General features: G+C 43.8%; 1 protein-coding gene across 1 annotated transcript in view; it reads left to right on the forward strand.

Moving 5' to 3' along the window:
- LOC121572085 (calcium-binding mitochondrial carrier protein Aralar2-like) overlaps positions 1 to 14,263 on the forward strand; it is a 97,874-nt gene that overhangs the window by 39,195 nt on the left and 44,416 nt on the right. Inside the window, exon 7 of the mRNA XM_041883978.2 lies at positions 6,096 to 6,234. Coding sequence (XP_041739912.1) covers positions 6,096 to 6,234 — 139 coding nt within the window. The remainder of the gene's footprint in view (positions 1 to 6,095; positions 6,235 to 14,263) is intronic.

Genomic DNA, 14,263 nt, shown 5'->3' on the forward strand with positions numbered 1-14,263 from the left:
GACTATGGTGTAGATGTCTTGACTAGGGTGTAGATGTCATGGCTAGAATGTAGATGTCATGGCTAGAATGTAGATGTCATGGCTAGGGTGTAGATGTCATGACTAGGGTGTAGATGTAATACCTAGGGTGTAGATGTCATGGCTAGAATGTAGATGTCATGGCTAGAATGTAGATGTCATGACTAGGGTGTAGATGTCATGACTAGAATGTAGATGTCATGGCTAGAATGTAGATGTCATGACTAGGGTGTAGATGTCATGGCTAGGGTGTAGATATCATGGCTAGGGTGTAGATGTCATGGCTAGAATGTAGATGTCATGGCTAGAATGTAGATGTCATGGCTAGGGGTGTAGATGTCATGGCTAGAATGTAGATGTCATGGCTAGAATGTAGATGTCATGGCTAGGGTGTAGATGTCATGGCTAGAATGTAGATGTCATGACTAGGGTGTAGATGTCGTGACTAGGGTGTAGATGTCATGACTAGGGGTGTAGATGTCATGGCTAGAATGTAGATGTCATGACTAGAATGTAGATGTCATGGCTAGGGTGTAGATGTCATGACTAGGGTGTAGATGTCATGGCTAGGGTGTAGATGTCATGGCTAGAATGTAGATGTCATGGCTAGGGTGTAGATGTCATGGCTAGAATGTAGATGTCATGGCTAGAATGTAGATGTCATGGCTAGAATGTAGATGTCATGACTAGGGTGTAGATGTCATGGCTAGGGTGTAGATGTCATGGCTAGAATGTAGATGTCATGGCTAGAATGTAGATGTCATGACTATGGTGTAGATGTCATGACTAGGGTGTAGATGTCATGACTAGGGTGTAGATGTCATGGCTAGGGTGTAGATGACATGACTAGGGTGTAGATGTCATGGCTAGGGTGTAGATGTCATGGCTAGAATGTAGATGTAATGGCTAGGTGTAGATGTCTTGGCTAGGGGTGTTGATGTCATGGCTAGAATGTAGATGTCATGGCAAGGGTGTAGATGTCATGGCTAGGGTGTAGATGTCATGTTTAAAATGTAGATGTCATGGCTAGGGTGTAGATGTCATGGCTAGGGTGTAGATGTCATGGCTAGGGTGTAGATGTCATGGCTAGAATGTATATGTCATGGCTAGGGTGTAGATGTCATGGCTAGGGTGTAGATGTCATGGCTAGAATGTAGATGTCATGGCTAGGGTGTAGATGTCATAGCTAGGGTGTAGATGTCATGGCTAGAATGTAGATGTCATGGCTAGGGTGTAGATGTAATGGCTAGGGTGTAGATGTCATGGCTAGAATGTAGATGTCATGGCTAGAATGTAGATGTCATGGCTAGGGTGTAGATGTCATGGCTAGGGTGTAGATGTCATGGCTAGAATGTAGATGTCATGGCAAGGGTGTAGATGTCATGGCTAGGGTGTAGATGTCATGGCTAAAATGTAGATGTCATGGCTAGAATGTAGATGTCATGACTAGGGTGTAGATGTCATGGCTAGAATGTAGATGTCATGACTAGGGTGTATATGTCAAGGCTAGGGTGTAGATGTCATGGCTAGAATGTAGATATCATGACTAGGGTGTAGATATCATGGCTAGAATGTAGATGTCATGACTAGGTGTATATGTCATGGCTAGGGTGTAGATGTCATGGCTAGAATGTAGATGTCATGACTAGGGTGTAGATGTCATGGCTAGAATGTAGATGTCATGACTAGGGTGTAGATGTCATGACTAGGGTGTAGATGTCATGGCTAGAATGTAGATGTCATGACTAGGGTGTAGATGTCATAACTAGGGTGTAGATGTCATGGCTAGAATGTAGATGTCATGGCTAGAATGTAGATGTCATGACTAGGGTGTAGATGTCATGGCTAGGGGTGTAGATATCATGGCTAGGGTGTAGATGTCATGGCTAGAATGTAGATGTCATGGCTAGAATGTAGATGTCATGGCTGGGTGTAGATGTCATGGCTAGGGTGTAGATGTCATGGCTAGAATGTAGATGTCATGGCTAGAATGTAGATGTCATGGCTAGGGTGTAGATGTCATGACTAGGGTGTAGATGTCATGACTAGGGTGTAGATGTCATGGCTAGGGTGTAGATGTCATGGCTAGAATGTAGATGTCATGGCTAGAATGTAGATGTCATGACTATGGTGTAGATGTCTTGACTAGGGTGTAGATGTCATGGCTAGAATGTAGATGTCATGGCTAGAATGTAGATGTCATGGCTAGGGGTGTAGATGTCATGACTAGGGTGTAGATGTAATACCTAGGGTGTAGATGTCATGGCTAGAATGTAGATGTCATGGCTAGAATGTAGATGTCATGACTAGGGGTGTAGATGTCATGACTAGAATGTAGATGTCATGGCTAGAATGTAGATGTCATGACTAGGGTGTAGATGTCATGGCTAGGGTGTAGGATATCATGGCTAGGGTGTAGATGTCATGGCTAGAATGTAGATGTCATGGCTAGAATGTAGATGTCATGGCTAGGGTGTAGATGTCATGGCTAGAATGTAGATGTCATGGCTAGAATGTAGATGTCATGGCTAGGGTGTAGATGTCATGGCTAGAATGTAGATGTCATGACTAGGGTGTAGATGTCATGACTAGGGTGTAGATGTCATGACTAGGGTGTAGATGTCATGGCTAGAATGTAGATGTCATGACTAGAATGTAGATGTCATGGCTAGGGTGTAGATGTCATGACTAGGGTGTAGATGTCATGGCTAGGGTGTAGATGTCATGGCTAGAATGTAGATGTCATGACTAGGGTGTATATGTCATGGCTAGAATGTAGATGTCATGGCAAGGGTGTAGATGTCATGGCTAGGGTGTAGATGTCATGGCTAAAATGTAGATGTCATGGCTAGAATGTAGATGTCATGACTAGGGTGTAGATGTCATGGCTAGAATGTAGATGTCATGACTAGGGTGTATATGTCAAGGCTAGGGTGTAGATGTCATGGCTAGAATGTAGATATCATGACTAGGGTGTAGATATCGTGGCTAGAATGTAGATGTCATGACTAGGTGTATATGTCATGGCTAGGGGTGTAGATGTCATGGCTAGAATGTAGATGTCATGACTAGGGTGTAGATGTCATGACTAGGGGTGTAGATGTCATGGCTAGGTGTAGATGTCATGGCTAGAATGTAGATGTCATGACTAGGGTGTAGATGTCATGGCTAGAATGTAGATGTCATGGCTAGAATGTAGATGTCATGACTAGGGTGTAGATGTCATGGCTAGGGTGTAGATATCATGGCTAGGGTGTAGATGTCATGGCTAGAATGTAGATGTCATGGCTAGAATGTAGATGTCGTGGCTGGGTGTAGATGTCATGGCTAGGGTGTAGATGTCATGGCTAGAATGTAGATGTCATGGCTAGAATGTAGATGTCATGGCTAGAATGTAGATGTCATGGCTAGAATGTAGATGTCATGACTAGGGTGTAGATGTCATGACTAGAATGTAGATGTCATGGCTAGAATGTAGATGTCATGACTAGGGTGTAGATGTCATGGCTAGGGTGTAGATATCATGGCTAGGGTGTAGATGTCATGGCTAGAATGTAGATGTCATGGCTAGAATGTAGATGTCATGGCTAGGGTGTATATGTCATGGCTAGAATGTAGATGTCATGGCTAGAATGTAGATGTCATGGCTAGGGTGTAGATGTCATGGCTAGAATGTAGATGTCATGACTAGGGTGTAGATGTCATGACTAGGGTGTAGATGTCATGACTAGGGTGTAGATGTCATGGCTAGAATGTAGATGTAATGACTAGAATGTAGATGTCATGGCTAGGGTGTAGATGTCATGACTAGGGTGTAGATGTCATGGCTAGGGTGTAGATATCATGGCTAGGGTGTAGATGTCATGGCTAGAATGTAGATGTCATGGCTAGAATGTAGATGTCATGGCTAGGGTGTAGATGTCATGGCTAGAATGTAGATGTCATGGCTAGAATGTAGATGTCATGGCTAGGGTGTAGATGTCATGGCTAGGGTGTAGATGTCATGGCTAGAATGTAGATGTCATGACTAGGGTGTAGATGTCATGACTAGGGTGTAGATGTCATGGCTAGAATGTAGATGTCATGACTAGGGTGTAGATGTAATACCTAGGGTGTAGATGTCATGGCTAGAATGTAGATGTCATGGCTAGAATGTAGATGTCATGACTAGGGTGTAGATGTCATGACTAGAATGTAGATGTCATGGCTAGAATGTAGATGTCATGACTAGGGTGTAGATGTCATGGCTAGGGTGTAGATATCATGACTAGAATGTAGATGTCAGGCTAGAATGTAGATGTCATGACTAGGGTGTAGATGTCATGGCTAGGGTGTAGATATCATGGCTAGGGTGTAGATGTCATGGCTAGAATGTAGATGTCATGGCTAGAATGTAGATGTCATGGCTAGGGTGTAGATGTCATGGCTAGAATGTAGATGTCATGGCTAGAATGTAGATGTCATGGCTAGGGTGTAGATGTCATGGCTAGAATGTAGATGTCATGACTAGGGTGTAGATGTCATGGCTAGGGTGTAGATGTCATGGTTAGGGTGTAGATGTCATGGCTAGAATGTAGATGTCATGACTAGAATGTAGATGTCATGGCTAGGGTGTAGATGTCATGACTAGGGTGTAGATGTCATGGCTAGAATGTAGATGTCATGGCTAGAATGTAGATGTCATGGCTAGGGTGTAGATGTCATGGCTAGAATGTAGATGTCATGGCTAGAATGTAGATGTCATGGCTAGAATGTAGATGTCATGGCTAGAATGTAGATGTTATGGCTAGGGTGTAGATGTCATGGCTAGAATGTAGATGTCATGGCTAGGGTGTAGATGTCATGGCTAGAATGTAGATGTCATGGCTAGAATGTAGATGTCATGGCTAGGGTGTAGATGTCATGGCTAGAATGTAGATGTCATGGCTAGAATGTAGATGTCATGGCTAGGGTGTAGATGTCATGGCTAGGGTGTAGATGTCATGGCTAGGGTGTAGATGTCATGGCTAGAATGTTTCAGTGAACAGTGTGAGGCTGCTGGTTTTTGGACATAGAGAGGAGTGGAGGAGAGGAGAAGCTTCAACCCAAGCAACCTCCTCCTCCCTTCTTCTGCAGATGGCTTCTCTCCCTCACTGCAAGCTGTGGCGGGCTCACTGCTGTGTCTATAAAGCATACACCGCCATCTAGTGAAACGGATGGTTTTCCATGATTTTCTCCCCACCCCCCTATTTAGAATAGTACAAGATGAATATCCGCAATATTTCATCCACGTTACTTTAATGGATCATTCCATCGGAGAAAATTGAAATACTCGTATCAAACGGGACACCAACACATTGACACCATCAAGTCCTTTAAGTAATTTTAAACAGACTTAAATCAAGACTCCGTGTGTAACGTTGAAAGAGTTGTGTTGTGGGCTGGAAGGAATGTGTGCAGTGGGTACTAGCCTACTAGAACGTTCTGAGTCTCTGTTTTAAGCGTTACCTCGTTCTATTTTCTCTGCTTTACTACATCCTTCCATCCTTCCATCCTCATTAGAGAAGCACTTCATTAAACAGAGCCTGATGACTACCGGTCTCCTCTCTGGGAAGCCAGTTAGTGTGTGTGTGTGTGTGTGCATGCGTGCCTGTCTCTCTCTGTACATGTGTGTGTTGATGACTGATCTCCTTTCCTAACACCGTAAACAAAATCCTTTACAGGGAGTTATTTAGGTCTCCCTGTAGTGTGTGATGGTAAAGAACTCTGTTCGTGATTAGCTGGTCGATTGTGTTTTTCCTTCACACTACTAATGATGATTCTGCTGTTGTGTCATGTTGTGTGAAAGGGAATGTAACTGTGTTTGGTTGTGTGTAAGAATATCATTTATATATGCATGTCATGTTGTGTACTGTGTATAGCGTGTTCACTCTGTTTTGGCCTCTCTCTCTCTCTCGCTCTCTCTCTCTCTCTCTCTCTCTCTCTCTCTCTCTCTCTCTCTCTCTCTCTCGCTCTCTCTTTCTCTCTTTCTCTCTCTCCCCCCTCTCTCTCCCCTCCCTCCTCCCCCCCTTCTCTGTATCCTCCTCTCTCTCTCCCAGGCGGCCGGGGGCAGTACATCTCACCAGGTCAGTTTTTCCTACTTTAACGGCTTCAACTCTCTCCTGAACAACATGGATCTCATTAGGAAGATCTACACCACACTGGCTGGGAGCAGTAGAGTCCTGGAAGTCACTAAAGGTTGGTAGACACACATACGCTAACACATGTACATGCACGCACGCGCACACACACACACACACACACACACACACACACACACACACACACACACACACACACACACACACACACACACACACAGAGAATGTGGTTGTGTGTGTGGTAGTTTTGTTTGTTTTGTCCCCCCCCCTCCCCCTCCCCTTGTCTACATTTGATTGGCCCTGCTGGTTGCGTCCCAACAGACTCATGGGCTGTTTACCCAGAATTCTCAACAGCAGTGGTGGGTCTCTCACTGGGCCTGTCTGTGACACATCCTCCCTAGCTCTGGCTTTGGCTAGGAGTTTCCCCTGAGTCACAGATCTAGGATCAGCTAACCCTTCCCAAATTCTACCCTAAACCATTAGAGGGTGAACGGCCAGAACAGTAGGACCAAACTAACAGTTGTTTCACAAATCACAAATTGCAGAGAGGAAAGGAAAACATACACAATATGTAATGATTTGACATGATATGACAGTTGACATGTATTAAGTCATTAGCTCAAGCGCCCCCCTCCACATCATCTCTCCCCCTCCCTCTCTAACTCAGAGGCCAGTTGTTGAACTGTACCAATGTCTCTTCCTGTCTGGTATAAGTTGAGCACTGTAGGCTTGGTTCTTCTCTCTCTCTCTCTCTCCCTCTCTCTCTCTCTCTCTCTCTCTCTCTCTCTCTCTCTCTCTCTCTCTCTCTCTCTCTCTCTGTCTCTGTTTATCTCCCCCCTCCCTCTCTCTCTCTCTCTCTCTCTCTCTCTCTCTCTCTCTCTCTCTCTCTCTCTCTCTCTCTCTCTCTCTCTTTCTCTCCCTCTCCTCCCATCTCTCTCTCTCCCCCCCTCTCTCTCTCTCTCTGTGTCTCTCTGATGCTGAGTAGGTCAGTCTACCACATGGCTCTGGGGTTCTGGGTTCTGGGTATGTAAGTGTGATGCTATCGGGCCTTATCGGGGGTGTGGGCCTGGGCCTGAGTTCCCTTGGCTGTTCCCTCCGTGGCGTGGCCGGGCTGTGGTGGTCCCCACCCCGACCCATCTCTCTCTCTCGCTCTCTCTCTCTCTCTCTCTCTCTCTCTCTCTCTCTCTCTCTCTCTCTCTCTCTCTCTCTCTCTCTCCCCCCCTCTCTCCCCCTCTTCTCCCTCTCCCTCTCTCTCTGCTCTCTCTCTCTCTTTCTCCTCCCTCTCTATCCCCTCTCTCCCCAGCTCTCTCTCGCTCTCTCGCTCTCTCTCTCCCCCATCTCTCTCTCACTTCTCTCTCTCACCCTCTTTCTCGTTCTCTATCGCATCTCTCTCTCCTCCCCTCTCTCTCTCTTAGTCTCTCTGATGCTGAGTAGGTCAGTCCACCACATGGCTCTGGGGTTCTGGGTTCTGGGTATGTGAGTGTGATGCTATCGGGGCCTTATCGGGGGTGTGGGCCTGGGCCTGGCTGTTCCCACCGTGGCGTGGCCGGGCTGTGGTGCCCCCCCCAGCCACAGTCATTAGGCCCTACTGGGACCTGGTCTGTGCGTGCAGAGCTCCACGTCTCCATCTCTCTCTCTCTCTCGCCCCCCCCCCCCGCCCCCCCCACTCTGTGACCCCCACCAACCGAACCGGCCTGATTGATTCCGTATGTGAGGCGGGGCCACTGTTTTGGTTTGGAACGTCATCGCTGTGGTTACCGCCCCCACGCCCTCATTTCTTAGGGGAGGGTTGATTACAGCATTAACTTCAATGAAATGAATGCAACTCGTTCTGTGGTCTGCTACGTAGAATATACACTATATATACAAGAGTATGTGAACACCCCTTCAAATTAGTGGAATCAGCCACACCTGTTGCTGACAGGTGTTTAAAATCGAGAACACATCCATGCAATCTCCATAGACAAACAAGACAAACATTGGCAGTAGAATGGCCTTACTGAAGAGCTGGGAGACTTTCAACGTGGCACCGTCATAGGATGCCACCTTTCCAACAAGTCAGTTCGTCAAATTTCTGTACTGCTAGAGCTGCCCCGGTCAACTCTTAAGTGATGTTATTGTGAAGTGGAAATGTTTAGGAACAACAACGGATCAGCCGCGAAGTGGTAGGCTCACAGAATGGGACCGCGAGTGCTGTAGCGCGTTGCGCGTAAAAATCGTCTGTTCTCGGTTGCAACACTCACTACCGAGTTCCAAACTGCCTCTGGAAGCAACGTCAGCACAAGAACTGTTCGTCGGGAGCTTCATGAAATGGGTTTCCATGGCAGAGTAGCCGCACACAAGCCTAAGATCACCATGCTTAATGCCAAGTGTCAGCTGGAGTGGTGTAAAGCTCGCCGGCATTGGACTCTGGAGCAGTGGAAATGCGTTTGCTGGAGTGATGAATCACGCTTCACAATCTGGCAGTCCGACGGACAAATCTGGGTTTGTTGGATGCCAGGAGAACGCTACCTGCCCCAATGCATAGTGCCAACTGTAAAGTTTGGTGGAGGAGGAATAATGGTCTGGGGCTAATTTTCATGGTTCGGGCTAGGCCCCTTAGTTCCAGTGAAGGGAAATCTTAATGCTACATCATACAATGACATTCTAGACGATTCTGTGCTTCCAACTTTGTGGCAACAATTTGGGGAAGGCTGTTTCCTGTTTCAGCATGACAATGCCCCCGTGCACAAAGCGAGGTCCATACAGAAATGGTTTGTCGACATCGGTGTGGAAGAACTTGACTGGCCTGCACAGAGCTCTGACCTCAACCCCATCGAGGATTTGGAACACCGACTGTGAGCCAGGCCTAATCGCCCAACATCAGTGCCCGACATCACTAATGCTCTTGTGGCAAGGCCCAGCAGCAATGTTCCAACATCTAGTGGAAAGCCTTCCCAGAAGAGTGGAGGCTGTTATAGCAACAAAGGGGGGACCAACTCCATATTAATGACCATGATTCTGGAATGAGATGTTCGACGAGAAGGTGTCCACATACTTTTGGTCATGTAGTGTATACTGTATGTAGAGAGAGAGACAGGTGATTGTTTTCTATAGAGGGAGAAATGTTAGTTATATCGTTGTATGCAGACAGGTGAATTGTGAGTAGGCCTATTTAGATTTAACAACAACAGGTGATTATATTGTATAGACACTAGTTGGTGATTTGTGAGTACAGGAACTGACAATAGTTTATAGTGGCCTACAGGAACTGACGAGTGATAGTTGTGTATAGAGACATATAGGCCATATTTTTTTCTGTATAGACAGTCAGATGATGATATTTGTTTATAGACTGTCAGGTGATCTTTGTGTATAGACTGTCAGATGATCTTTGTTTATAGACTGTCAGATGATCTTTGTGTATAGACTGTCAGATGATCTTTGTGTATAGACTGTCAGATGATCTTTGTGTATAGACTGTCAGACGATCTTTGTGTATAGACTGTCAGATGATCTTTGTGTATAGACTGTCAGATGATCTTTGTGTATAGACTGTCAGATGATCTTTGTGTATAGACTGTTAGATGATCTTTCTGTACAGACAGTCAGATGATCTTTGTGTATAGACTGTCAGATGATCTTTCTGTATACACAGTCAGATGATCTTTGTGTATAGACTGTCAGATGACCTTTGTGTATAGACTGTCAGATGATCTTTGTGTATAAACAGTCAGATGATCTTTGTGTATAGACTGTCAGATTATCTTTGTGTATAGACAGTCAGGTGATCTTTGTGTATAGACTGTCAGATGATCTTTAGGTATAGACAGTCAGATGATCTTTGTGTATAGGGTGTCAGATGACCTTTGTGTATAGACTGTCAGATGATCTTTGTGTATAGACTGTCAGATTATCTTTGTGTATAGACTGTTAGATGATCTTTCTGTACAGACAGTCAGATGATCTTTGTGTATAGACTGTCAGATGATCTTTCTGTATACACAGTCAGATGATCTTTGTGTATAGACTGTCAGATGACCTTTGTGTATAGACTGTCAGATGATCTTTGTGTATAGACAGTCAGATGATCTTTGTGTATAGACTGTCAGATTATCTTTGTGTATAGACAGTCAGGTGATCTTTGTGTATAGACTGTCAGATGATCTTTCGGTATAGACAGTCAGATGATCTTTGTGTATAGACTGTCAGATGACCTTTGTGTATAGACTGTCAGATGATCTTTTTAAAATGTTTTAATTTTGGGGGGGGGTAGATCAGCTTAATATTGCAGATAGATTGTAACTTCCATCAATGTAATTGTCTGCATCACTTCCAATCCCCCATGTTTTTTATATATATACTCCCCTTTATTACTTTTCAACCCCGCCATCCTTTCCCTACTCGGGGTAAATTAGTGAACAACAATGCTTAGGCCTCTACTTCCAGCTTATACTTACTATCTACATTTGATGGACACAGTCAATTTTACAATAATTATATTTTGTTTGTTTTTTCTCCTGAACTTCTACTCTCAACCTCTCCGATCATTTTCATGATGTCCATCTGGTTTGCTTCTATATGCCATATCTTTCTAACTGTGCTTTTTCCCAAAAGCTCCCAACATACAACCTATATACTTATTATGGACACAGTATGCTTACATCATTAGTTATCTTGTTATTATTTGTTGTTAGTTGTTATTAGTCCCATCCTTCAACTCCATTCAACACCTCCCATCTATCTCTTAACACCATCCATATAGGATTTCTATTTGCCATATATATTTCAACTGTACTGTGATGTTTTACAAAAGTTCTGAACCTTTCTATTCTCATTGTTTCTACAGATTGTGAATTAAAAATAAACATTTTTGCTAAAAGTATTATTATATTATTGATCGATTGACTATGACTTTTCAGATCACCCAGTAATGCTATCTGCAAGGTTAGCTCCAGGTAAATATTGCAATCCTTTAGCCATTCCTGGACCTGTGTCCAAAAACAAGCTACAAATGGACAGAACCAAAACAAATGATCTAATGATTCTGTCTCTTCACAGCAAAATCTGCAGAGCTGGGAAGATTGTATCCCCCATATAAATAACATTCTATTGGTAGCAAGAATTTTATATAATAATTTAAATTGAAAGATTCAAATTTTTGAATCCGGTGTCGTTTTGCGTGTCAGTTCATAAACGCTATGCCATGGGATCGGTACGTCAAAATCTCTTCCCAACTATTTTGCAATGAAAGTGATTTACTTTTTTATTTATCACAGTTTTCCTTAACCAATTATGTTCTTTAATGCAAGGCCGACAGACAAGTTACTTACTTTCTCCCCCTTCCACTTTCCTCTTCCATTTTTGTGGTAAGGCTGCAATTATTTGGTTGTAATTTTGGGTAGAGCAGACATTTCCATATGTTTTTGTTAGCTGCATGTGCGACATAACTCCACCAGTCCTACCGATGATATCACTTACGAAGATTATACCTTTTTTAAACATTTTGTCAAAAAATAAAGGTTTTTTGTCAATTAGTATATTTGAATTTAACCACAATATTTGTTGCATTATTTGTTCTGTCGTTTCTGGAGGATTAAATTGAAATTGCAACCAACTTTCTATGGCTTGTTTTAGAAATAGTGATATTTGGGAGATGATTTCCTTTTCAAATAACTGAAAATGAGTGGTTGTAATCTGAATAAAGGGAAAAACAATCTTACTAATTTGCTTGAGAACCAGTTTGGATTTAAGTATAACTTTTGTATGACTGAAGCTTTTAGTGATAGGTCTAATGCTTTAATATTTAATAATTTCTGTCCTCCGAATTCATATTCATTATATAAATAGGCCTGTTTAATTTTGTCTGGCTTGCCGTTCCAAATAAAATGGAATATTTTTTTCTCATATAATTTAAAAAACTGTTCATAGGCGTAGGCAAGACCATAAGCAAATATGTAAACTGGGATAATACTAAAGAGTTAATCAGGGTGATTTTCCCACAAATATACAGGTATTTACCTTTCCATGGTAGCAAGATCTTATCTATTTTTGCTAACTTTCTATTAAAATGTATTGAAGTGAGATCATTTATTTCCTTTGGGATATGTATTCCGAGTATATCCACATCACCATCAGACCATTTTATTGGTAAACTACATGGTAATGTAAAAATTGTATTTTTTAGTGATCCAATACGTAATATAGTACATTTGTCATAATTTGGTTGTAATCCAGAGAGGTTAGAAAATGTATCTAGATCCTCTATGAGGCTGTGGAGGGATTCTAGTTGTGGATTTAAAAGAAAACATGAATCATCAGCGTACAATGACACCTTTATTTTTAAGCCCTGGATTTCTAATCCTCTGATAATATTATTGGATCTGATTTTAATAGCTAACATCTCGATGGCCACAATAAATAGATATGCCGATAGTGGACAACCTTGTTTCACTCCTCTTGACAGTTTAAAACTTTCTGAGAAATAGCCATTATTTACTATTTTACACCTATGGTTACTATACATGATTTTGACCCATTTTATAAGAGATTCTCCAAAATTGAAATGCTCCAGGCATTTATATATAAACCCCAGTCGTACTTTATCAAATGCCTTTTCGAAGTCTGCTATTACATTTACATTTAAGTCATTTAGCAGACGCTCTTATCCAGAGCGACTTACAAATTGGTGCATTCACCCTATAGCCAGTGGGTTAACCACTTTACAATAATTTTTTTTATTTTTTATTTTATTTATTTTTTTTGGGGGGTAGAAGGATTACTTTATCCTATCCCAGGTATTCCTTAAAGAGGTGGGGTTTCAAATGTCTCCGGAAGGTGGTGAGTGACTCCGCTGTCCTGGCGTCGTGAGGGAGCTTGTTCCACCATTGGGGTGCCAGAGCAGCGAACAGTTTTGACTGGGCTGAGCGGGAACTATGCTTCCGCAGAGGAAGGGAGCCAGCAGGCCAGAGGTGGATGAACGCAATGCCCTCGTTTGGGTGTAGGGACTGATCAGAGCCTGAAGGTACGGAGGTGCTGCCCCTCACTGCTCCATAGGCAAGCACCATGGTCTTGTAACGGATGCGAGCTTCAACTGGAAGCCAGTGGAGTGTGCGGAGGAGGGGGGGTGACGTGAGAGAACTTGGGAAGGTTGAACACCAGACGGGCTGCGGCATTCTGGATGAGTTGTAGGGGTTTAATGGCACAGGCAGGGAGCCCAGCCAACAGCGAGTTGCAGTAATCCAGACGGGAGATGACAAGTGCCTGGATTAGGACCTGTGCCGCTTCCTGTGTAAGGCAGGGTCGTACTCTCGAATGTTGTAGAGCATGAACCTGCAGGATCGGGTCACCGCCTTGATGTTAGCGGAGAACGACAGGGTGTTGTCCAGGGTCACGCCAAGGCTCTTCGCACTCTGGGAGGAGGACACAACGGAGTTGTCAACCGTGATGGCGAGATCATGGAACGGGCAGTCCTTCCCCGGGAGGAAGAGCAGCTCCGTCTTGCCAGGGTTCAGCTTGAGGTGGTGATCCGTCATCCATACTGATATGTCGGCCAGACATGCAGAGATGCGATTCGCCACCTGGTTATCAGAAGGGGGAAAGGAGAAGATTAGTTGTGTATCGTCAGCGTAGCAATGATAGGAGAGGCCATGTGAGGATATGACAGAGCCAAGTGACTTGGTGTATAGGGAGAAAAGGAGAGGGCCTAGAACTGAGCCCTGGGGGACACCAGTGGTGAGAGCACGTGGTGCGGAGACAGCTTCTCGCCACGCCACTTGGTATGAGCGACCGATGGTTCACAGTATCAAAGGCAGCAGACAGGTCTAGAAGGACAAGAGCAGAGGAGAGAGAGTTAGCTTTAGCAGTGCGGAGAGCCTCCGTGACACAGAGAAGAGCAGTCTCAGTTGAATGACCAGTCCTGAAACCTGACTGGTTTGGATCAAGAAGGTCATTCTGAGAGAGATAGCTATGAATAGCAGGCCTGGTTTCCCAGATTTTCCATAGTGTTCTATTGTTTCCAATACTTACTATGCGCTATACATTTTGCTAGAATTTTTGCATCACAACACTAAAGTGTAAGGGGCCTCCAATTTTTTTAATGGACTGGATCTTTATATTTTCCACTTGTATCCTGTTTTAGTAATAAT

Source organism: Coregonus clupeaformis, chromosome 8, assembly GCF_020615455.1.
Source record: "Coregonus clupeaformis isolate EN_2021a chromosome 8, ASM2061545v1, whole genome shotgun sequence".
Taxonomy (NCBI): domain Eukaryota; kingdom Metazoa; phylum Chordata; class Actinopteri; order Salmoniformes; family Salmonidae; genus Coregonus; species Coregonus clupeaformis.